Genomic DNA, 25,367 nt, shown 5'->3' on the forward strand with positions numbered 1-25,367 from the left:
ACTAAAAATACAAAAATTAGCCCGGCATGGTGGCAGGTAATCCCAGCTCTTGGGATGCTGAGGCAGGAGAGTTGCTTGAACCCAGGAGGCGGAGGTTACCATGAGCTCGGATCTCACCACTGCACTCCAGCCTGGGTAACAGAGCAAGACTCAGTCTCAAACACAGGACAAATCAAAACAAGGGGTGACAACATCTGGGCTTTGAAGCAATTGGACCTGGAAAGTCAACAGGGAAAGGGGTTGGTCTGGGTAAGTGGTGAATTAGGGACATCTGAGAAGTCAGTGACAGATATTACCAATGGCACATATCTATCATGAATGGATCAGGGCAATTGTTGGCAAATCCAGCAATCCAACAGGTTTCCTTCTACTAGCAACATTTGGGACAGCTTAACTAAAGTGTTATCATGCCATTCTCTGCATTGAGACAAGACAGAGGGGGGAAGGGAACAGTATGGGTATAAGAGTAAAAGGAACGGAGGGAACAGCCATTTAACAATTCAGAAAACTGAATCAAGGGAAAAACCATAAATCCCATACAAATCCAAGGGGATTATCTGACAAACTTTAGGGACTGACCTTAAGTAAGAGAATACCTCACTGCAGGAACAGAACAATGATGTCCTCAGGCGTGCAGGGTCACAAGCCCTGCTCAGTGCTGATAAAGACAGGAAGAGGAAGCACACAGGTAGCTAACTAAACATTGAAGTTATCTAGTAGAAAGGCATGGAACAAATTCTATTAGTTTAGATAGAGGCAAATTATTAAGTAAAAGACCCAGTGTCTTTGAATACAGTCCTGGCCCTGGGTGTCACGAAAGCAGTTTATGTGGACTATTGCCTTCTTCTGGGTCTAGAGATAGGCTTTGGTTAACTGAAGTCTCGTGTAGAGACCGGCACCAACTTCCAAGTTTCAGCAGGGGTTGTTTTCAGATGAGACATGTGCGACTAGGAGTCAGGTCTCTGTAACTTAGCAGCACAAGGATTAATTCATAGCACCCATCCAGTAGGCTGGAGGAAGTATTTTAACTGATGTCTCTTCCACTACTTGTCATCACCAAGCTGGAGGCAGTAATACTGGAGTTTATGGCCTGTTAGGGAAGCTGTAAAAAGATTCTACAACCTGCAGTGATTCATCTTTACAGCTTGAACAAGCCCCTGGCAATAAGCCTAAAGTTCCCTCCTGTAATTGGGCAGGAGAAAATACTTCCTGGTCTAAGTGCACAGACCAACCAGTAACAATTTCAAAAGGGGAGAGCTGACATTTACTGGTAGGAGTGGACTGCAGCATCAGTAAGGCTAATGGGAGAGCTTTAGGCCAGGAAAGGTTAAGTTTGTGTAACTTTTGCCAGCTGGTTTTCAATGATCCCATTAGACTGTTCACCTAGCCCAGAAGACTGGGGGGAGCAGGCACAGTGAAAGTGCTATAAAAGGGCACATTTTAAAAACTTGTTCTAGTATTTGGCAGGTAAAATGAGTGCCTCTATCACTGTGGAATTCAGTGGGAACGCCTTAGAGAGGAATGGTTTTTCTCAAGCAGCATTTCGGCCACCACCACGGCTGTTGCTTGTTTACAGGTGGAAGACTTACCTCAATGAGAATACATCATCAACCATTAGAAGAACAAAATTTAATCTGTGGGATGGTGGCAACTAAATGAAATCAAGTTGTCACATGGTTAAGGGACCCTAGGGGAGAGGAAATTGTCCTGGAGGGAGCTTCAGGAGTTCACCTGGGTTATACTGAGGGTAGATATTGCAAAGTTTATATAGCTGAGGGGCAAGAGCTGGAGAGAGTCACCAACAGTAGTACTGTCTACCCCGCTGAATCACTTTGTCTGGATTCCAATGGGTTAGATTACATATAAAGGTTGTTTGTCTTTGCAGGGTGCTGGGTAGGACTGGATGTCCATTTGGACCTTCCTATAATTTTGTCTGGGGATTGGAAGTGCAATTTTGTTTAATCCATTTCCCTCTTCCAGACTCCAAGACTGTCTTTTGTGAAAATGAGTCTGCAAAGGTCTTCAGATGGGGAGGAGAGCAAGGAAGAAGAGCAAGGGGAGGAGGAGGAGAAGTGGGTTGAATACATGTAACTTGGCAAGGAGCCACTTGCAGGGTGGCAGCTTTAGCTGTGGCATCCACTAGGAGGTTGCCTTCGCTGTCTTCTGTTTTGTCAGAGAAACGTCCCTAGACAATGACAACGGTTAGGGCTCAATGAGCCTGAATGGCATCTAAGAGAAACAAAACAGTCTTTGTTTTTGTTTTTTTTCTGAGACAGAGTCTCACTCTGTCACCCAGGCTGGAGTGCAGTGGTGCGATCTCAGCTCAACGCAACCTCCAGCTCCCAGGCTCAAGTGATTCTCCTGCCTCAGCCTCCCTCGTAGTTGGGCTTACAGGTGCGTGCCGCCACGTCTGGCTAATTTTTGTGTTTTTTATACAGACGAGGTTTCACCATGTCTCCACAGGTGAAAGCCCCCTAAACTTGGTCAGGCTGGTCTCGAACTCCTGACCTCAAGTGATCTACCTGCCTCGGCCTCCCAAAGTGCTAGGATTACAGGCGTGAGCCACTGCACCCGGCCTAGTCTTTGTTCTTAAAAGGTTGTCCAGAGGAAGTAAAAAAATCCTCTTTGTTTCTAGAGCATGCCAAAATCACGGGCAACTCCAAAGACATACAAGCTGTCTGTATAAATATTAGCCATTTCATCCCTGGCCAGAGGCAGGCCCAAGTGAGGGGATGCTAATTCTGCTTGTTAGGCACATCGGGCAGTTGGCTGGGGGCCTGATCCAGTGGTTCCCATCAGAGACCACCACATAGGCTGCACAATGGAAGCCAGCAGAATTTTTCAGACAGGATCCATCAGTGGGTAAGGGGGTCTCCCTTAAGTCTATATAGGTGAGAGAAGGGTGTCTGTAAAGACAACGCAGTCTTTGGGTGCATAAATCTCCTATTAAAGGCTAAATGGGGCCGGGCGCCGTGGCACATGCCTATAATCCCAGCACTTTGGGAGGCTGAGGCTGGCGGATCACGAGCTCAGGCAATCAAGACCATCCTGGCAACACAGTGAAACCTCCTCTCTACTAAAAATACAAACAATTAGCCGGGCATGGTGGCGGGTGCCTGTAATCCCAGCTACTCAGGAGAATGGCATGAACCCGGACGATGGAGCTTGCAGTGAGCCAAGATGGCGCCACGGCACTCCAGCCTGGGCAACAGAGTGAGGCTCTGTCTCAAAAAAAAAAAAAAAAATGCAAAATGGTAGTTACATTAAGGAGGTTACAGTAAATTATGGTCAGAAGAGGAGGAGAAAAGTATCTCATAGGAGGTCAATCAACTGGCTTAAAGATGCTGAGTGAGGGGACAGGTGCAAAGGGCCTAAATCGAATGAGAAACATATACAATGAGGGGAATCTCAGGAGTATTTTTTTGGTAGCCTTGATGAGGGCTGAGGGGGTGGTGACTGCCCTCAGTACAGGAAGGAATGCCTCGTGAAACTGGTCAGCTGTCATGGTGAAACTGCAAAAAAGTAGGGGAGGCTGGTCACAATGTCAGGCAGTTGGCTGAAGTCAGCAGAGGAGCAAGTCTTCCATTCTTTGTTTTTCCAAGGCTGGTTTCTGTTTAACTTTTAGGAAAAAAGTCTGGTATTTGTTAGTAAGGAAGGAGACCATGACCATCTTATCATGTTTGGGAATTTGTTTTTCATGTTTTTCTGGAGTCTACTTGGCCAAAGGCGGGGGGTCTGTTCAGCCAGTTTAGGGGGCTTAGAATTTTATTTTTATTTCACAGGGACAATTAGCCCAGCTGCTTTGGCAAGTCAGTGCCATTAAAAAAAGAAATGCGCTAGATCAAGGGGTTGGTAAACTAAGGCCCACAAGCCACTGCCTACTTTTGTTTGCCTCTAAGCTAAGAATGACTTTACATTTTTAAATAGTTGAAGAAAATCAAAATAATATTTAGTGACACATCAAAATTATAAGAACTTCAAGTTTTGGTGACCGTAAGTTTTACTGGAACATGGCCACACCTACTTACATACTATCACCTGCTTTTGAATGACAAGGTGTGAGATAGGAAAACTGTATTCTCATACTCACAATACTCTGAATACTTCATTTTTTTTTTTTTTTTAGAGATGAGTCTCACTTTGTTGCCCAGGCTGGTCTTGAACTCCCGGGCTCAAGCAGTCCTCCCGCCTTGGCCTCCCAAAGTGCTCGGATTACAGGTGTGAAGATTCACTTCTGACATCACGTAGGTGTGGGGTTTCCTCTCCCAACAACCAATTCTCTGACACCAGCTGGGTGACCTACAATTTAATTCAATTCTCACACTATCTACCTGGAGATAACATCAGACGGCAGAAGTCAAGGGCTCAGTCCCACAAGACTCCTCCCATTCCAGATGCCAATTACAAGCAGGAGGTTCCCAGGTTACCCACAACTTGTCCAACTTGGCTACAATCAGAGGTTCCCACAACCCCCTTCTCAGGTTTGATAATTTGCTAGAGCAGCTCACAGAACTCAGGAAAGCCCTTTACTTACTACCCATTCATTATAAAAAGATGCAGCTCAAAAACGACCATATGGAAGAGACACATAAGAGACATGTATGGGTTTTTAGAGGCTTCACCATGTAGGTATGATTGATTACATCACTGGCTATTAGTGAACAACTCAACCTTCAGTTCCTCTCCCCTTCCTCAGAGGTGGGAGTGGGTGGGAGGGACTGAAACTTCCAACTCTCTAATCACATGATTGGTTTTCCTAGGCAAACCCCCATCCTGAGGCTATCCAGGAGCCCCCAGTCATCAGTCATCTTAGTAGCATACAAAAAGCACTTAGGAGATTCCAAAGGTTTCAGGAGTTGTGCACAAAGGAATGGGAGCACAGAACAAATATGTATTTATTATTACATCACAGTACACACAAGGGCAGAGTTGAATAGCTGCAATGAGATCACATGGCCCTCAAAGTCTAAAGTATTTACTATATGGCCCTTTAAAGAAAAAGTTTGCAAACCTCTGCACTTGATTTAAAAACTTAAGGAACAACCAAATGTGTTGCTCTAAATGGGATACTATTTTGGACATGACTACCAAGGGACATTTTTGGAACAACAGGAAAAGTTTGAGTATGGTTTTGGTATTAGTTAAGATGAAAATTTCCTGAAATAGAAAGGTGGAGACTGTGATTGATTGAAAAAAGCAGATTACAAAAGAGTAGCCTCAGTATGATCTTATTTTGTTTGGTATGCCTACAGAAGATCTGGAAAGATAGATATGGAAGTGTTATGTGTGATTTGGAGGAATTATATTAATTTGCTTTTGCATTGCTATAAAGGAACACCTGAGACTGGGTAATTTATAAAGAAAAGAGGTTTATTTGGCTCATAGTTCTGCAGGTTGTACAAGATGCATGACACCAGCATCTGCTTTTGGGAGGATCTCAGTAAGTTTCCAACCCTGGTGGAAAGGGAAGGGGAACCAGTGTGAACTCATTACCACAGGGAGGTCATCAAGCCTTTTATGAGGGATCCACCCCCATGAGATGGATGGTGGGAAGTGACCCAAACACCTCCCACTGGACCCACCCCAACGTTGGACAGCAAATTTTAACATGAGATTTGGAGGGGACAAATATCTAAACAATATCAGGAATGGAATGTGATGTTTTTATTTTCACTGTTGTTTGTATTTTGCATTTTCTTCTTGCACAGATATTTCTCATTTTTTTGTGTACTATGTAATCTAAGATCAATGCAGTAGAGATTTGGGCATATAATAGTTGCAGGTAGAAGTATTTTTGAGAGTGGAAGAGTTTGTAAATAACACTCAGGGAATAGAATATAAAAAATTCCACTTGTGGAGAAAGAAAAGAGTGTAAGTTGGGCTAAAGAAATTCTCATGCTGGCCGGTGGCTCCATGTGTAATCCCACAACTTTGGGAGGTGGAGGTGGAAGGACTGCTTAAGGCCAGCAATTCAAGACCAACCTGAGCAACATAGCAAGACACTGTCTCTACAAAAAAAAATTAGCCTGGTGTGGTGGTGAGGGCCTCTAGTCTCAGCTACTTGGGAGGATGAGGCAGGAAGATCACTTGAGCCCAGGAGGTCAATGCTGGAGCCATGATCTAAGCCACTATACTCCAGCCTAGGTGACAGAGCAAGACCCTGTCTCAAAACAAACAAAAACCCCCAGTGTTGGGGTATAGTTCTAAGGGGCAGTCACTTGTTATGCAAGTAGAAAAGAGAGAAATGTAGAAAGAATTATAATGGTCAGCTGTCTTAAACCAAAATCTAAGGTAATTTTCATAATACTGGTTTAATTTTTCATGCAATTGTCCCATGTGAAGCTTGTTCAGGGACCAATCTTCCAGAGATTTAATATGATGTTTTTCAAAGTATTTGTTCAGAACTCACTATTAGGCTAATAATTTAGTCTAGCGATTCATGGACAGAATTTTTTTAAATGACACAAACTGAAAGATTAAATATCAGAGTAAGTCATATACCAAGGATAGAATGCATAATACGATCTCATTTCTGTCTTAAAAAGGAAAAAAAAACCCAAAAAAACTTGATATGTTGTATTTTTATGAATCTGCATAACAATCTATTAAAAAATTAGGGAAGGCTATACTTTAAACTTTTAATATGGTTACTTTAGGAGAGCGGGGCTAAAGGAGACCATGCAGAAAAAATTTATTCCAATTATTTATTCCAATAAAGTCTCCTTCTCTAAGAAGTCTTTTCTTGCTTATTTTATCTGGTGCTAATCCCTTTACTAATTTTCTTATCACCTTAGCATTAAAGCCACTCATTCATACTTGCCCAAACAGTCATTGTACTACGCCCCTAGGAAAAAAAATATAAATACCATACCAGAGTATCTGCCTTAAGAGTTTGATCTAGTGGGAAAGACAGACTCATATTTAATTACAAATAATGTGGTATAAGTTTTAAGGAGTAAGGTAGGTAGGTAGGCAGGGCAGGTAGGCAGACAGGCAACAGGGTTGGTAGGCAGGGGGAATATTTTGGCCCCAAACTGCCACTCTAAAACCTTGTCAGAGGTAACAAACAGCATGCACAAGTGTTCATAGAGCAGTCCAGGGATGGGCTAGAAAAGTGGGCAGGACTGGACAACAGAAGGGCTTTGTATGGTGTGAAAGTACTTAAGACTATCCTGAGGAGAATAAATGAGAGATTTGAAGCAAAAGAAACATGTAGCTGATGTGAGTTTTAGATACACCAAAATGGAGTCTACATGGAGGATGGATTTGAAACATTAACTTGAGGCAAGGATTTAGTTGTGTAACATAAACACACTTTTAAAAAGTTATGTGGCCTTTCTTTATGGAGGACTTCATGGCTCTTTATTCCATCTCTCTCATCAATTATATCAAACGTTAGGATGGAAAGGCTAAGACACGGCAATGTCTTATTTGAGGACCCCTCCCCAAATCCCTACTCCAGGCTTTCCCACAGCAATTTCAAAACCTTTTTCCTGGCACTTAACATATTCTTTCCTGCGTTTGCTTTTGACTGTACAGTACATAGGTCTTAGGTCTCCAGTCTGAAAACTGCACCACTAGATTTTACAGTTCCACAGGACTTAGCACAACGTCTTTGAAAAAAAATACTGCTTAAATAACTCTCAGATGTAAATGTATAATCCTTATCTCTTGATTGCCAGACCACATTCCCAATTGCCCAGATATCTCTACCTGGATGTCCTATAATTATCTCAAACTTAACCCAAATGGACCTGGGTACCTCTCCTCACCGCCAAACTAGTCATGCTTCCATTTCATATTTCAGTATTTTTCCAAACCCTGAGTCATCTTTGTTCACTCTCTACTACCGGCCATGAACACTCGACTGCTAAATGCTGCACACATCTCTTCCATTTCTCTCTCTTTTCCATTACCCTAGTTTAAGTCTTGAAGTGATTCCCTACCTCTCCCTATTTCCCACAAAAGCTACATAATAGCTATCAGCATTACCGTGCTAAAGCAGAGGTGTGATCGCTGTCATTTCCCACCTTCAAGTAGCTGGAAACCCCACAAAGACGAGGACCATGCCCACTGAAATCCCGGCAGCATTCTCGCTCTCTTATTCTACTGATACTGACTGGATCACTGTACTTGCCAAGTACAGATTTTGTTTTTCTCCCCACTACTTGTGTTCTCTAGTTTCTCCACTAGATGGTGATGACAGTAGAACTGAGAGCTTTGTGCCCTGTGTTTCTAGGCCAGTGCCAGGCTCACTTGAGGCGCTCATTAACTATGATATGAACGAATGAAAGGTTGAGTGAATTGGGCCCTAAAAGCGGTCATCCAAGGGCCGGGAGGTGCACGTGGGATGAATGGGAACACAGTGATTGGCCTTTTTGGAGTTTTCTCTCTTTTTTAAAAACAGAATACATTACAGATGTTGAAAAGAGCACAAAAATCATAACTGCACAGCTTGGCTTGTTAATTTTTACAAATAAACACACACTCGTGAATCCAGGACCTAGATCAAGAACCAGAACATTAACAGCACCCAGAAACCTCCCCGCGCCCTCTTCCACTGAGCGGCCCTTTCAACCCTTACAAAGCCGGAGGGCGCAATTCCTGGGTCCTGTGACCTTGGTGACCGACGCCCGGGACAAGTCAAAAAGACCCAAGGGCGTGGAAAACGCTCCTCTTACCGACAAACTTGAAGCGACCCATGACTGCGGATGGGAGACCTCTCCGGCGGAAGCGGAAGTGGCCGCCGGCTGCTCCACCCTTCCGCCTGGCGTTGCTCCGTCAGCTGCCGCAGGCCTACGGATTCCCGGCTGTCCCCGCGGCCGGGGAAGGTCAGCGCAGTCATGGCGTTATCGGTGTCGGGGGTCTACCTGACCCATCAGCAGAAGGTGTTGCGGCTTTATAAGCGGGCGCTGCGCCACCTGGAGTCGTGGTGCGTCCACAGGTAAGGGATGGGGACCCAGGACTTGGGGAGGTGACCCTGGGGGCCCCGTGGAGGTGGAGAGGCCACCGGGTACCGGGAGGTTCAAGGATTTCGGGACGGAATTGGAAGGTGGCCTCTCGCGCCACAGAATCCTGTCGTAGACCCGGGTTCGAATCCAGGCTTTGCCACCCATGGCCGGGAGATCTTGTAGAGTTGCTTATCGGGTCTGGGCCTCAGCTTTTTGTGTAGTGAAACGGACGCAGGACCAGCGCAGAGGGTCGCAGGAAGATTAAGTGAAATAAAGGAATACGCCTAAAATTGTAATTGTCATGGGTCCAGCGCTCGCTAAATAATCGTTTTCTTCACGATCTTCTACTTTCCAATATTAACAGCAGTAAGCTATGCGTTATTTTCTTTAGTCAGCAAAACTTAGGAATTATCTTAAGCTTATTTTACAGATAAGGAGGTAAGTACAGCTAGTAACAAGGTGATAGCGTTTGTAAGTGTCTGAGCCAGGGTTAAAATTTAGGTCTTACTCCAAAGCATCATTATTCGCCCACCCCTCCCATTAGCTTTTCTCTTTTTAGCTTCATCTAGTCCTTTTCATTACCTTTACATCTTTTTCACCTCTTACATAATTCTCTTTCCTTCTCTATCCATCTGAGACTAGTGTTAGAGCATAGTGTTAAAATCTGTAGATTTTAATAACCTAAATTCAATGCAGGGTGGGCTGACAACCCAAGATGTGTGAGTGCCAGGCCTCCACTCCAGTCTTACAACTCCCCAAACCTATTTTATAAGAAGGGCTTCTGGGAAAAAACTCCATGGAAAATGGATTAGGCCTGGAAGAATTGCAGAGGGTATTCTCGAAGCCCAGATTGCATGTATGTGACTATTAGAAGGTCACTGACATACTTCTCTTGATTTGGCAGGAAGATGGCCAAGTACAATGTGATGGGATTGTTAGTTTCTTCCTTGAGTTTTCCTTATTTATTTATTTGACAGAATTTGCAATTCAGATTCTATGCTCTATGCTAAATATATAAATGTTAGTAATCAATTTTTGAGCTGCAGCAGCTCATGGATTAGTGGGGAAAATGGACATGTAAACAAATTGATGATGAAGGAAGTTGAGCCATCCAGGATTCAGGTATCCCAACACAAATGATAAATGTTTGAGGTGATGAATATCCAAATCACCCTGATTTGATCATTATACATTATATGGATGTATTAAAATATCACATGTACCCCATAAATAGGTACAATTATTATGTGTCAAAAAAAATTAAACATGAAAAAAAAGAATTCAAGCAATACTGAACTACAACTGGGAATACTGAAGTCCATAGTGCTAGAGGAAGATGATATAAACTAGCTACTATGACAGCTATGGCTCAGCATTTTTTAGATATGACATTTTTTCTCAATCCTTGCCTTAATTTCTTCCTCCATTTGCCCTCATTGTGCTGTTCTCTGTGGTTCCATCCTAGGCTTACTATGTTGCTGTATGTACTTTGGGCAGCCTCATTTAGTGCTGGGACTTGAGTCACCACCTGCGCTCAATTGTCTCTAGAGCTGTAGTTCAAATTGTTTGTTAGATCACTGACTGTTGGCCGGACATGGTGGCTCATGCCTGTAATCCCAGTACTTTGAGAGGCCGAGGCAGATGGATCACCTGAGGTCAGGAGTTCGAGAACAGCCTGGCCTACATGTGAAGCCCCGTCTCTACTAAAAATACAAAAATTATCCAGGTGTGGTGGTGGGTGCCTGTAATCCCATCTACTCGGGAGGCCGAGGCAGAAGAACCGCTTGAACCTGGGAGGCAGAGGTTGCAGTGAGGCAAGATCGCCCTGTTGCACTCCAGCCTGGGCAACAAGAGTGAAACATTGTCTCAAAAAATAATAATAATAAAAAAAATTTGAAAAGATCACCAACTGTTCTCTCAAACTCAATTTATCTAAATTCTTTGAAATCAAACTTGTTTTCCTATCACTCCCCATTCTGACTCTTTTCCCAAATTTCCTGCCTCCACTAATGGTATTATTAGTAATTTAGTTACTGAGCTTTAAGTCTCAGAATTGATCTCAAGTATTTGCTCCTTACTCCTTTGCCAATAACACACATACTCATACACCATGTATAATTCGACACTGGTTTTTGTAAATTCTCTTTCTAGTATGATATTAGTAACTGACATTATTGAACACTTGGGATGTACCAGGCACTTTTTAAAGTGTGTTTGTCTTATTGAATGTTTACGAGAGACGGAGTTTCGCTCTTGTTGCGCAGGCTGGAGTGCAATGGCGCGATCTTGGCTCACCACAACCTCCATCTTCCAGGTTCAAGCGCTTCTCCTGCCTCAGCCTCTCGAGTAGCTGGGATTATAGGCGCCCACCACCATGCCCGGCTAATTTTTGTATTTTTAGTAGAGACAGGGTTTTGCCATGTTGGCCAGGCTAGTCTTGAACTCCTGACCTCAGGTGACCCACCCACCCACCTCAGCCTCCCAAAGTGCTGGGATTATAGGCATGAGCCACTGCACCTTGCCAGAAGACATTAACTTACCCCAGGTTACACAGCTAGTAGTGGCAGAGCTAAGATTCAGGCCTACACAGTCTGATTGGGGAGCCTATTCTCATAACTGGGAAGTCTAAATGTCTCTAAATGTCTCTCCTGTCTCCTGTCACCATCACAGCTCTCTACTTTCAGGCCCTTGTCATCTGTGTCCTAGATTACTGTCAAAACCTCCTAGCTGGTCTTTGCCCAGTTTCTTTAGAACCTGACTTTAACTTGCCTAAGGTTATGCAGCTAGTGTCAGAGTCAGGATACAAACCCAGCTCTGTATGAGCTAAGCAATACTGTTTCTGCCAAGTAACACCTTTCTTATTCATCTTTGTATCTCCAGAATTTAGCATAGTGACTAGCACAAGATAGAAGGAAATGGAAGCTGTCATTCAATGAATGTTGAATGATCCTACAGAGGTTATAGCTTTTCTCTTGCGAATTCTCTTTTCTTTTTAGTTTAAATCCTCTTTCCATTGTTGGATGTAAGAGGAGAAAAATGGTTAGGGTATATATTTAATACATTATTTTTTGCTGCTGCTGTTTGGTGGGCTCTAGAGGAAGCAGCCATGATGATACGGCTGCTCCATTAGGAGGGTTGGGGGAGGTCCACTGCCCATCCAGAAGGTGTCAGGAGTGCAGCCTCCTGTCAGACAGCAACTCTGACCATGTGAGTAGGTAACATTTCTAATCTTCAAAATCATTTTGGTTTAAGAGACAAATACCGATACTTTGCTTGTTTGATGAGAGCCCGGTTTGAAGAACATAAGAATGAAAAGGATATGATGAAGGCCACCCAGCTGCTGAAGGAGGCTGAGGAAGAATTCTGGTACTTTCAGCATCCACAGCCGTACATCTTCCCTGACTCTCCTGGGGGCACCTCCTATGAGAGATACGATTGCTACAAGGTAGGCGAGAATTATAATGATGACTGCCTTCTGAGAGATAGACTTTGTTTCTTCAGTCCCAGACCTCAGCCTTGGAAATCACTTGCCTTTCAAGGGGTAGCTAGGAGACTTCTTTCCTGACAGTTGTCAGACGCAGGCCTACCTTATTTTACTGCGTTTTGTTTTATTGTGCTTGGCAGATACTGTATTTTTACATATTGAAGGTTTGTGGCAACCCCGTGCTGAGCGAGTCTATGGGCACCATTTTTCCAACACCATGGGCTCACTTCCTGTCTCTGTTTCTCAGTTTGGCAATTCCTGCAAGATTTCAGACTTTTTTTTATTATTAGTCTATCTGTTGTGGTGAACTGTGATCAGTCACTGTCAATGTTACTATTGTCATTGTTTGGGGGCATAAAAACCATGCCCATATAAAACAGCAGACTTAATCCATAAATGTGTGTGTCCTGACTGTCACCGACCAGTAGTTCCTCTCCCTCTATCCCTCTCCTCAGGGCTCCCTATTCCCTAAGACACAGCAACACTGAAATTAGGACAATTAATGTCCGTACCATAGCCTCTAAGTGTTCAAGTGAAAGAAAGAGTTATATGTATCTCACTTTAAATCTGTTGCACATCTCTTACTTTAAATCAAAAGCTAGAAATGATTAAGCTGAGTGAGGAAGGCATGTTGAAAGCCAAGATGGGCAGAAAGCTAGGCCTTTTCTGCTGGTTAGCCAAGTTGTGAATGCAAAGGAAACTAAAGGTTTTTTAAGGAAATTAAAAGTGCTGCTCCAGTGAACACACAAATGATAAGTGAAACAGCCTCATTGCTGATACGGAGAACGTTTTAGTGTTGGGACAAAAGATCAAACCAGCTACAACATTCCCTTAAGCTAAAGCCTAATCCAGAGCAAGTCTTTAACTCTTCATTTCTGTGAAGGCCGAGAGAGATGAGGAAGCTGCAGAAAAAAAGTTGGAAGCTAGTAGAGGTTGGTCCATGAGGTTTAAGGAAAAAAAGCCATCTCTGTAACCCAGATGTACAAGGTGAAGTAACAAGTGCTGATGGAAAAGCTGCAGCAAATTATTACACAAAAGCTGGCTAAGATAGTTGATGAAGGTGGCTGTACTCAACAACAGAATTTCAGTGGAGATGAAGTAGCCTGTTTTTGGAATAAGATACCATCTAGAACTTTCATACCTTGAGAGAAGTCAATGCCTGGCTTCAAAACTTCAAGGACAGGCTGACTTTCTTGTTAGGGGCTAATACAGCTGGTGGTTTTAAGTTGAAGCCATTGTTCATTTGCCATTCTGAAAATCCTGGGGTCCTTAAGAATTATGCTAAACCTACTCTGCCTGTGCCCTAGAAATGGAATAACAAAGGCTGAGTTACAGCAAATCTGTGTACAACATGGTTTACTGAATCTTTCAAACCCACTGTCGAGACCTGCTACCATGTCTACTAACATCCATTCTGCAGCCCATGGATCAAGGAGTAATTTCAACGTGCAAGTTTTATTATTTAAGAAATATATTTTGCACAGTTATAGTTGATATAGATGTTGATTCCTCTGATGGATTTGGGCATAGTAAAATTTTCTGGAAAGAATTCACCATTCTAAATGCCATTAAGGATATTTATGATTCATGGGGAGAGATCAAAATGTCAGCTTTAATGGGGTTGGAAGAAGTTGATTCCAACCCTTGTGGATGACTTTGAAGGGCTCAAGACTTCAGCAGAGGAAGTAACTGCAGAAGTTGTGGAAATAGCAAGAGAGCCAGAATAGAAGTTGATCCTGAGGACATGACTAAATTGCTGTAATCTCATGATAAATCTTGAACAGATGAAGAGCTGCTTCTTATGGATGAATAAGAAAGTGGTTTCTTGAGATGGAGTCTCCTGGTGAAGATTTTGTGAACATTGATGAAATGGTAACAAAGGACTTCACACAGTACATCAACTTAGTTGATTAAGCAGCAGCAGGGTTTGAGAGGATTGACTCCAGTTTTGCAAGAAGTTCTTCCGTGGGTAAAATGCTATCAAAGGGCATCACATGCTATAGAAGTGTTTGGTGAAAGGAAGAGTCAATTGATGTGGCAAACCTCATTGTTATTTTAGGAAATTGCCAAAGCCACTCCAACCGTCGGCAAACATCACCCTGTTTAGTCACCAGCCATCAACATTGACACAATTCCCTCCACCAGTAAAAAGATTGGTTTTCTGATGGCTCAGATGATTGTTGGAGTTTTTATCAATAACGTATTTCTTTTGTTTTTGTTTTGAAAATGGTCTCCCTCTGTTGCCCAGACTGGAGTGCAGTAGCATTATCATAGCTCACTGTAGCCTGGACCCCCTGGGCTCAAGCAGTTCTCCTGTCCTAGCCAACCAACTAGCTAGGAATACAGGTGCACACCACCACACCTAGCTAATTTATTTCATTTTTTGTAGAGATGGAATCTTGCTCTGTTGTCCAGGCTGGTCTCGAACTCCTACCCTCATAGAATCTCCCTACCTCAGCCTTCAAAGGGCTGGGAATAAAGGCAGGAGCCACCTCGCCCAACCAATAATGTATTTTTAAATTATGTACATTTTTTATGTATATTATGTGAGGTTTGCCACATCAATTGACTTTTCCTTTCACGAAATATTTCTATAGCATGTGATGCCATTTGATGGCATTTTACCCACAGAAGAACTTCTTTCAAAATTGGAGTCAATCCTCTCAAACCCTGTCACCGCTTTATCAACTAAGTTGTACTATTCAAAGTCCTTTGTTATTTAATCAATATTCACAAAATCTTCACCAGAAGACTCCATCTCAACAGACATCATAATGCTATCAGACACTTTATAGTATAGTATAAACATAACTTTTATATGCACTGGGAAACCAAAAACATTTTGTGACTTGCTTTATTGTGATATTTGCTATATTGCAGCGGTGTGGATCCAAACCCACAGTATCTCTAAGGTGTGCCAGTACTGTTTTTTAGGTGTCAGTTTTCTCTGAGATGTCATTAAGACTTTCTACTTTCAGATTCAAGATCGTACAGTATACTTTTTGCTATAACGAAGTTCATTTTAGACTTTAAAGTTAACCAACTTGGATTGATGCTTAATATTTCTGAGATACTCTAATTAAGAGTTCCAAGTAAGATAAGACTACTCTGGATATTTAGAGAAGGCAGGTAGGGGAGGAATGAAGCCAGTTCTCCTTGGACTGATGATGGTGCTATTTTTCAGCACCGTCTTTGACTCTGAGGCATTTTCCGTTATTATTGGTTCCTGCTTATCCTCTGCTGTTCTTTGCTTAGAGTTAGAAACAGTCTGGTAGTTGCAGTGGTTATAAAAATAAAAATGTACCTTGATCTTTGTCTTACATCTCCTGAGCAGACCCTATCAGGGATAGGTAAGTGTGTCCTGTGGATTGATACCATGATTTCCTCTCCTGACAGGTCCCAGAATGGTGCTTAGATGACTGGCATCCTTCTGAGAAGGCAATGTATCCTGATTACTTTGCCAAGAGAGAACAGTGGAAGAAACTGCGGAGGGAAAGCTGGGAACGAGAGGTGCGTTCTACTTGTACTTCAATATTCCTTAGCTATGTAGATGGAGTCAAGTTTTGATCCCCACATGCAGAGGTCCAGATTCCAGACATGACAGTTACTCTGGGCCCTTACTTCTCAGATATACTGTGGTATCTAAGTGTATCAATTTAAATTTATAACCACCTTACAAGTAAGTTAAAGTGCATTCCCTGGTCTTTTTGGCTTTGTCTTTGATTTTGCTTCAGATCTCCTTCTCTTTAGTCCTTTGCCTGACTTTCTTGCCTTCTTGCCATACGGTCCCTTAACCTGCCTTTCCACTAGAGTCTTAGGCATTTTTCAGTCATGTTAGGATGGTCAGTTATATTTTTAAAAGCTCAATCTTGCTGTAGTGTGAAGACTATATTGGAGAGGGGAAGAGAAGAAGCAGAGAGACCCTTCTAGGATTATTGCAGAAGTTTAGTCAAAAGGTTGTCATGATCAGCACCAGGGTGGATGAAGTGGATATGGAAAGAAATTTACTCAGGACATCATTTGGAGGGATGTGACGACTGACTGGATGTTGAGGGTGGGCAAGGGACAGGGAGGAATCAAGAATGGTTTCTGGGGCAGGGTGCAGTGGCTCACACCTGTAATCCCAGCGCTTTGGGAGGCCAAAGTAGGTGATAGCTTGAGGTCAAGAGTTCATGACCAGCCTGAACTAGAGATGGTGAAACCCCGTCTCTACTAAAAGTACAAATAATTAGCTGGGCGTGGTGGTGTACACGTGTAATCCCAGCTACTTGGGAGGCCAAGGCAGGAGAATTGCTTGAACCCAGGAGGTGGAGGTTGCAGTGAGCTGAGATTGCACCACTGTCCTCCAGCCTGGGTGACAGAGCAAGACTCCATCTCAAAAAGAAAAAAAAAAGAGAGAGAATGGTTTCTGGGTTTGAAGCTTTAACATCTGGAGTTTGGTGATGTTTACCAAGATAGGGAAGATTGGGGAAGGGGGCACACATGTCAGAGCAGCAATCGAGAATTCATTTTGGAAGGCTGAAGTTTGAGAATCCTGTGACATATCAAGTACAGATGTCAGAAGCCAGCTTTAGATGTGGAAATCTGGAACTCCCAGGAGAGATTTGGCCTAGAAACAGAAACTTGGGAGTTTTCAGTTTTAAAAGCCATGGAGAGATGTATGGAATCTTTAGGAGAGAGTGTAGAGAAAGAAGAAAAGGAGAAAGGATTCTTTGTCCATTATAATTGGGCAAAAGATTATATATAAATTTGGGTTAGAAGTTTTGAAGATGGGCCAGGCACGGTGGCTCAAGCCTGTAATCCCAGCACTTTGAGAGGCCGAGACGGGCAGATCACGAGGTCAGGAGATCGAGACCATCCTGGCTAACACGGTGAAACCCCGTCTCTACTAAAAAAAAATACAAAAAAATAGCCGGGCGAGGTGGTGGGCGCCTGTAGTCCCAGCTACTCAGGAGGCTGAGGCAGGAGAATGGCGCAAACCCGGGAGGCGGAGCTTGCAGTGAGCTGAGATCCGGCCACTGTACTCCAGCCTGGGCGACAGAGCAAGGCTCCATCCCAAAAAAAAAAAAAAAAAAAGAAGTTTTGAAGATGACAGACTTGTGTAATAGCTTTTTTGTTTTTTGGGGTTTTTTTTAGTGAAATAGGAGGAAAAGCCCAGAACAAGTGGGCGCAGCATGTTTGGAGAATATGTGATAGTGACGGGGAGAAGGTGTGATAGTCATGGGGAGGGGAGGGGCTTGCTGGAGAGTACTAGGATGGCCAGGTGGCGAAGGCCCATTTGAGGTTGGGAATAGTTAGTGAGTAATGACTCCGATTTGCTCCAGTGTCTTTTTTCTCTTTAGCAATACTAAGCTGTATGAGCACAGGCCTGAGGGTATGTGGTTCAGTTTATCTCTTGCTCAGAGAGAGTGACAAGGGACTTGAGGTTATTCGAGAGGAAGCTATGGTCATGATGGAATCTAAGCTGGATTGAAAAAAAACAAAGTTAAGCGGGGGGGCAGATGCAGAGAGGGAAGGCCAAGTTGGGAGATCTGTGAAATGGTAGTCTCTCTGAGTTTCAAGGAGGCATTTAAACAAGGGAGTGGGAAAGGGAGAGTGTGGTTGGACAGTGGGGTATTTGAATTCATGATCTGGAAGTTGTGCTGGTTCTGGTGATAACAGTAAGGATATTGACCTTTGCAAGTGTTTGGCCAAGGGTGACCCGAAGGAAGGGCACTGTGTCCAAAGGGGGCAGTGTTTTGTCAGAAATGTCTCACCGTTTAGAAGCTGGAAGTATATTCATGGTGAGCCACGGGTTCATTCTGCAACTGATCACTGGGATAACCTCAACAGTTCCTCCTTTACATATGCCATCACTTCAGCATTATTAAGCAGCACATGTGACTGGAGGCCCAGGGCAGCCACAATCCAGAATGGGTTATCCTCTGTTAGGACATTTATCTTGGCTATAACTAGAACTGGAGGTAGTAGGGCAGCATTTGGCAGAACTGGGCATATTTTTACATGTGATTTTGTGGTTTATTTTTGTCCTTGGTTGCTAGGAAGGGGGCTTACAAGGAACATCCCCAACATATTATGAACTAAGGTTTCTTAATGGTGCTTTTGGAGAACACTTAGCTGAGACACAAAAATAAATGTTTTTCTGGTCAGTGAGTGGGGGACTGTGACAAGGAGAATTGGAATGATAGTTGTCATGTTTTTGTCTACAGAGTAAGAGGAGGTCCAGATAATCAGGTGATGAAAAGGGGTGGGGGGAAGAATAGGAGGGAGGAAGAATAGGGGTGGGGGGAAGAATAGGCTTTACTGTTTAGAAGAATGGGAAAACCCTTAAGGAGACTTTTCTGAAAGTGTGGGTCTGAAAATAAAGCAGGTGTATGCGAAAAACACTTTTCAATATTGTGATCAGTGTGTCATGTCAGTGACAGACCATAGATATAAAGCTGACCCTTCGCTGCAGCAAACAGATTTTTAAAGTCAATTAGATTCCTTTGGTAATGATTCCTTCCTTGCCTCCTTCTAGGTTAAGCAGCTGCAGGAGGAAACGCCACCTGGTGGTCCTTTAACTGAAGCTTTGCCCCCTGCCCGAAAGGAAGGTGATTTGCCCCCACTGTGGTGGCATATTGTGACCAGACCCCGGGAGCGGCCCACATAGAGAGAGACCCCTCATCTTTCATACTTGCAAGTGAAATACGTTACACAACATGCACTTGCCCTAATAAAAAAATCAATGAAATGGTCTCTGGTATGACTGGCGTTCTTCTAAGAATTACCGTGATGCCAAGTGACTGTGCCACTATCATTGTTTTATCAATTGTGCATGTGAAGAAAATAACGGGACATGTAGTCGGTCAGCTGTGTTCTCTGCAATAAATCACGGATAGCACATATTACCAGTAAGGAAAAACTGAGGCAGAACCAGATTGAGGCGAATAAACTCTCAAGTCAAAAGCCTAATTAGCTGTGGTAACTGGAAGGAATAAGCAAAGCCAAGAACAGAAATACTGAGGATTTAAAAATAACCTTTTTGGTTTTCTAAAGATTTCACTAATGGAATTTTAGTTTTTATTAGAACAACAACTCTCCCTAAGAAGTACATAGTCAGCAAATCAGCCTGGAATTTGTGGAGTTCCCTCAAGGGTGGAGGTTTGATGGTCGGGGTTAAATGGTCCAATCTGGGATAAAACTTTGTGGTGCTTATTTTAGAAGCAGTTTTCCAGCTTGGCTTCTGCTACCGTAGCTTGGATTGTCTGCAGACTCAAAGGTAAGGGAATAACAGAACTCCTTAAATGTTTCAGAAGCTTTGTTTGTTGTTCTTGTTTTTTAAAGATAAAGCAGTTTTTAAAACTTTCAACCCAAAACAGCTGCTTTTAGTTCTTGATACCTCATTAGATAGAACTGTTTTCAAATAGTTTCAGGCAACCAATGATCTTACAGCCATCACAAAAATATTTTGTCACTTTCTGTGTAAGCTCTATTTGAGTCCCAGTCCATCTTCTAACATTTGACTAAGACCTCAAACTGAATTGTAACAAGACTTGAAATACATGACTTTTTTAATCTAGTGGTTCTTTATTTATAACGTAGGCTGAAGCAATTGTTACAATGTAGAAGGGAGACACAGTACACAATTGTTATTTATACAAGTTTAGAACAAAAAACTGCACAGGGAGAGGTCAACTCTCAGTACAAACTAGCAACTAAACCACAATAATTTACCGTTAGAAACGATTTCTTTATTTTTAGCTGTGACACTGCTTTTACAATATGCAAAAACACAAGCAGAACTACCCAAGGTGTGTCGTCACATTCTTTCTACATTGAATTTGGCAACATTTTATTTATTCAGATTATACTAACGTTTAAAAACTAAACAAGTGAAAAGCTGTACCAAGGTACAGTTACATCCATTTATTTCAAAGGTTTAAAATACCACTTTTATCTATTGTGATTACCTTGCAGCGATTTCTGCTTTTGCAAAAACCATCTCAAGCATCATATGCACAATGCATCAGCTACTTTTAGTCATCAAGATTGGTGGGCTAAACCACAGGCACTACTGTTGCTTATATTCTGTAAAAGGAGCTTGTTTTTCAAAGAAAAAAGCTTAAATAGTTTCTAATAATCATGCCTTTGCTTTAAAGCCGTAACATAAAATGTCCTTGAGCAATTGCAGCAGTGTTCAATGTTAATATATAGAACAATGACCATACGGCACGTTACTCTCACATCCAATGCAGTTATGTGTTAAAGCATAAGATTAGGTAATTGAGGGTTAGAGCCAACAGGAATCTGCAGGGTGTATGAGACCCACCAAGCTCCTCCTCTTCCTTGAGAGGGTTAGGTCAGAAATGTGCCCTGTTAACTGACCTGACTGCTAAGGGACTTGCTTGCTTTCTTAAACACTATTGTCTTCAAATGTGATCCCTTTAAATCTACAAATCTCTGTTGGTTTTAGGGTGTGGGCATTATAACAAATTTAACTTTCATTTAAAAAAGAAAAGACAAATCCTTTCCAAAAAACATTACCCAGAATACAAAAAAGGACAGTATAGTGGTCAGATTCCCAGTGACAATAACCAAATCCTCCTCTCTTCAATGTTTACTGTGAAGCCAGTTAACTGCCATTTATTTGAAAGAAGAAAAGAAAAACAAGCCCCCAGATTGGTAAACACATTGGCAAGTTGCTTGCTAGACTCCAAGCTGGCTACCCTTGTCAAATCCGTTCGAGTTTTTTCAAAATATTTGGGCTTTTTAACGCACCCAGCCTGCTGGGCACAGTTAAGTAAAAGGCATTTACTATAAGAATTCCCTGCTATCATTTTTAAATGTTTTCACATTTTTTAAAACTGCCTTACCCTTTTGGATGTATTTGGATTCCATGAAGGTGAGTACAATCAACGAGAAACTGAAGTGGGGGCTTCTACGACTGCCCAGCGGCAGCAGCATGCATGGGGCTGGAGGTGGGTGCTGTGTGCAGTCCAGAGGAATCGTGGGAGAAAGGAAGTCCTTAAACACCCTACAGAAACAAACACTGCAATCCAGTATGGCTTATTCGGATGCATTTACCATGAAGCTACTAGAAGAAATTCAACCTACGAGGCTACTCTTAAATGTAACAGGATCGGCTATGTTGACGGTGTGCCCCTCCCATGGCCCTCCCCCCAATCCCAACACAGTCTACCATTTCCAGATTTACTTCACTCTGAATATTGCTCATCAATTGTTACTCCTGCTCTTTTCATCTAGAACATAGTATATTTAAATGAGGATTTTACCTCTTAGCCATTTAGTTTGTACATTAAAATAACTTGCATTTGCTTCTAAGCTAGACTACTACAATGCCTCTACAAAAGCTTGTGGGGGAAGAAAAAGAAGAGTGAAGTATAGTAAATCCTTTTCTAAAATTAACTACTTTGTGGTTCCCCTGCCCCAACCCCCACCCTTATGCATTTAAAATTTTACAAAGACTTGTAAAAAAGTTAAATGGAATTTGGCACCTTCAGAAAAATCAAAAGGGAAACTAAGATTAAAATGTGCAGAAAGAAAATTGTCAATATTTACAAATTAAAAGATCAAGATTATGTCAGTTACATAGGTTGGTTTTAATTCTTATCTAAAGGTGTCGAGTACTTTCAAAAGAGCTATATTCCGAGTTGCCTACAAAATCTTTTGTTTTATTATAGATTGGAATGGATCAAGACAAATTAGGTTTTATTAATGAAACAGTTCATTGCCCACTGGCGTGTTTCTTGTGAGCCTAAGAGAAGCGAGGGGCCGAGCGATCATTTGTCGTGGTCTTCTTCAGTTTCACGCCCCTTCGGATGGCGTTCAGCATATCTTCTCCTTGTGGAGTATCCCTTGGGCTCAGGTCTGCAGGGTCACTCTCTGGAATCTGGCCTGGGGAGACAGTGGCACTTGGGGGATCCCGTTCCTGGTCTTCGGCTTCACTTTCTGGAATTGCCTGTCTGTGCTCCTCAGGGATACTGGGCTTTGGGCCTGGAAGTGGAGGGTTAACGGAAGCTTGGCCGCTCCACATTGAGGAGGGCATGCTGGCGACACCTTGGGGGCCCTCACCCACAGATGGCGACTCAGGGCTGTGCTCCCCCCGCTCTTCTGGCCCATCTGGAGGGGCTGGCAACATCCCTGGGAGGTCTGGGACCGTTGGGGTCTTGACAGGGATCACGGGCGTCTTGATGGGGATGGGACCAGCTCCAATGGTTCCCCGGCGGACAGAAGGCTTGGTGGAAGGGGTCCGTCGGATAGTTGCAACCCCTGGAGTGACCATAGCAGGTCCCAGGGTGGTGGGGAGGCCAGCAGTTGAGGCTGGACGCTTGGCTTGGAACATCCGTCGGTAGGACTGGCTGATGTCGCTGTTTCTTGGAATGGTGGAGGACTTGTCGAACTCCTGTTGATCTGCCTCCTGGTCACCACTTACAGAGAAATAATCATAATCTGAAACTGATTATAGGATTTGATTAGACATATTCAAGACAGCAGCTTTGCTTTTTGATTCTTCTGCGCTGGGAGGACAAAAGGCACGCAAGGCAGGGTACACACAGTCTCATCCCAAGCTTCCCCCAGGCTTCTCTACCATCTTCAGAAAGCCTCACCAACTACGAACTCCCTGGCAGGGATCTTTGCTTTGTTCACTGATGTGTCCCCAGTACCTAGAACGGTGCTGGACATGGTAGGCACTCAAATATCGTCAATGGGGAAGAAGGTAAAGCTGCTAGGCTGCAGCAAAGCTCCCTCCAAGCATCTCTGGGAGGGATAAGGGGGATGAAAGCAGACAAATTCTCCAGTCCAGAATTCAACATGAAGATCAAACCTCAAACAGACTAGCCTACGCAATAACATCTCCCTGATGATTAACTGGAGAGGCAAGGGCTAGACAAAGAACAAAGCTACTGACAGTGAGTCCCTGACAACAAGGGACGAAGACAGTTTCCATCAGTGTGACGTGCTCCCTTCCTTATAAGACCAATCTCAGGATGATGCGGGAGCTTACAGATTAAACAGCTCACAGCACTGATTCTGAACCGCCGTACTATTGACCATTTGGGCTAGATAGTTCTTTGTTACGGAGGACATGGTAGGGAGGGGCTGTGCTGTGTATTCCAGGATGTTTAAGCAGTATCCCTGCCCTGTGCCCACTAGGTGCCAGTAGTACCCCTTCAGCTGTGACAACCAGAAATGTCTGCAGTCATTGCCAAATGTCCCCGGGAAAGAAAATCACCCTCCAATAAGACTCACTGTCTTAGAGGTTTTGAATGATGAATGGCATAGCTTTTGGTCAATTATCATAGATATTCCAGCTGTTAGATTTTCATCTTGCCTGACTTGTGTGTGCAGTGGACATGAGGATGAGGGAGGCAGGTCTGATAGAGGATTTGGCTGGAATAGGTTAAGAACTTGGGCATTACACTCTAACACACAGGTTCAAACTCTAGTTCTGCTACTTACTGGTTGTGTGAATATGAGCAAGTTATTGAACCTTAATTTCCACTTCTGTAAAACAGGGATAAAAATACCTACCCCATAAGTGGCTGTAAAGATTAAATGGGAAAATAACCATAAAGTGTGTAGTGCAAAGTGCTAAAACAAAAATGAAGCTATTCCTTTGAGACAGGGTCTCGTTTTGTTGCCCGGGCTGGAGTGCAGTGGTGCAGTCGTGGATCAAGCAATCCTTGCACCTCAGCCTCCAGAGTAGCTGGGATCACAGGTGTGTGCCACCACACCTGGCTAATTTTGGCATTTTCTGTAGAGACAAGGGTTTCGCCATGTTTCCCAGGCTGGTCTCGAACTTCTGCAGCTCAAGCAATCTGCTTGCCTCAGAGTCCCAAAATGTTGGGATTACAGTGTAAGCCACTGCGCCTGGCCTGAAGCTATTCTTACTACAGCACGTCTCCATTCAAATGGGAGACTTGTGTATGATGCTGCAAAATGCAAAAAGCTGTGAAAATCCAGACCCCTTTCTTACATGGCAGCTACCTGACAACTACAGATGAGCTCCCCAAAGCATTCCCAGATAACGAGAACGATCCTGACGCCCGTTAGTCAGCCAGTGGTGAGGCTGTGGTTAAAATGGACCAGCAGTTTTCTATCTCCTCACCTGGTGCTGCTCAGAAAGCCTAAGTGCGTACCCCAGGCTGCCTCGTACCTTGGGAAGGGATGGTGTCCTCAGAGCAGCAGGGGGTGGTTGTCTGGGTGCTGTAGCCGCTGGAGCACTGAAGCGAGTCCCGGCTGCTCCTCTGGGTGTCCAGCTGCAGGCCCCGAGACAGGGCCAGGGCCAGCTCCTCACAAGCCTCCATCTCCTCGCCGGGCTGCAGGTTGGAGGAGAGAGACACATAGGTTGCTTCGGGGGGGCCTCAATGTCACTCCTGTTCTGCCCCCATGAGCGCCACACGCCTATGGGCCCGGGGGCTACTGATTTGCTTGGGTCCCACTCTGACCCTAGAAAGCTCTGCCTCTCTCATTCCCACACAAGGCTTCTTCCCAGGGACTCTGCGGTAGGGCAGGAAGTCAGGGAATGCAGCCCAGGTCCCTCCAGCTGCAAGGCTGCCTCGGCCCCCCAGTTGCTGGCCAGAATATGATCCCCAGCCAAGCTGAGGTGGCCCCAACCAAATATCGAGAACAAGAGCGTCACCCTGGTGGCAGCCGACACAGTCATGCTCCGTGGTCTCTGAGCCTCCTCGGCGGCTGCAGGTGGGCCACTGGCAGTAGTGGGTCCTCCCCCGTTGGGGTCTGGTTCTCGCTTCTCTTTGCGGCGCTGCAGGGTGTTCACCAGAGGCTGGTCATAGGGCCCTGGCTTAGCCCAGTCCTATGCAGAACAAGTGCGGTCAGGAGCCAGGGCCTCTGCCTCCACTGGAGGGCTGCAGCGACCCCATAGACAGCTCCCCAGAGAAGGCAGCTGGGCCCCTAAAGGGGAGCCT

The 25,367-nt window shown here is 43.9% G+C and overlaps 3 protein-coding genes across 13 annotated transcripts in view; 1 reads left to right on the plus strand and 2 right to left on the minus strand.

Moving 5' to 3' along the window:
• The window catches only part of TATDN1 (TatD DNase domain containing 1), a 61,173-nt gene extending 52,390 nt beyond the window's left edge, over positions 1-8,783 (minus strand). Inside the window, exon 1 of one of the 5 annotated variants that reach the window (XM_009213552.4) lies at positions 8,682-8,783. In XM_009213552.4, coding sequence (XP_009211816.1) covers positions 8,682-8,703 — 22 coding nt within the window. In that variant the 5' untranslated portion in view covers positions 8,704-8,783. Of the gene's footprint in view, positions 1-8,584 lie in introns of all 5 variants that reach the window. The other 4 variants (XM_003903144.4, XM_009213555.2, XM_009213556.2 and 1 more) reach the window with 4 other exon arrangements.
• On the plus strand, positions 8,755-19,172 carry NDUFB9 (NADH:ubiquinone oxidoreductase subunit B9). Its single transcript, XM_003903146.4, has 4 exons — positions 8,755-8,944; positions 12,204-12,396; positions 15,832-15,945; positions 18,956-19,172. Exons 1-4 carry the CDS (start codon positions 8,844-8,846, stop codon positions 19,085-19,087), a joined length of 540 nt encoding a protein of 179 aa, XP_003903195.2. The 5' UTR covers positions 8,755-8,843; the 3' UTR covers positions 19,088-19,172.
• An 804-nt stretch (positions 19,173-19,976) lies between these two features.
• The window catches only part of MTSS1 (MTSS I-BAR domain containing 1), a 183,755-nt gene continuing 178,364 nt past the window's right edge, over positions 19,977-25,367 (minus strand). For all 7 annotated transcript variants that reach the window (XM_003903142.4, XM_009213560.3, XM_009213558.3 and 4 more), the window contains 3 exons: positions 25,082-25,255; positions 24,596-24,758; positions 19,977-22,893 (listed from right to left, as the gene is read on the minus strand). In XM_003903142.4, coding sequence (XP_003903191.3) covers positions 22,193-22,893; positions 24,596-24,758; positions 25,082-25,255 — 1,038 coding nt within the window. In that variant the 3' untranslated portion in view covers positions 19,977-22,192. The remainder of the gene's footprint in view (positions 22,894-24,595; positions 24,759-25,081; positions 25,256-25,367) is intronic.

The sequence above is a fragment of the Papio anubis genome, chromosome 8 (assembly GCF_008728515.1).
Source record: "Papio anubis isolate 15944 chromosome 8, Panubis1.0, whole genome shotgun sequence".
Taxonomy (NCBI): domain Eukaryota; kingdom Metazoa; phylum Chordata; class Mammalia; order Primates; family Cercopithecidae; genus Papio; species Papio anubis.

Excerpts from the sequence above, each read along its gene's own strand:
- NDUFB9 (XM_003903146.4), top strand. The coding sequence starts at position 8,844 with ATGGCGTTATCGGTGTCGGGGGTCTACCTGACCCATCAGCAGAAGGTG. Across the intron at positions 8,945-12,203 it reads GAGTCGTGGTGCGTCCACAG|AGACAAATACCGATACTTTG; the intron begins GTAAGGGATGGG and ends TTTTGGTTTAAG. Across the intron at positions 15,946-18,955 it reads GGGAAAGCTGGGAACGAGAG|GTTAAGCAGCTGCAGGAGGA; the intron begins GTGCGTTCTACT and ends GCCTCCTTCTAG.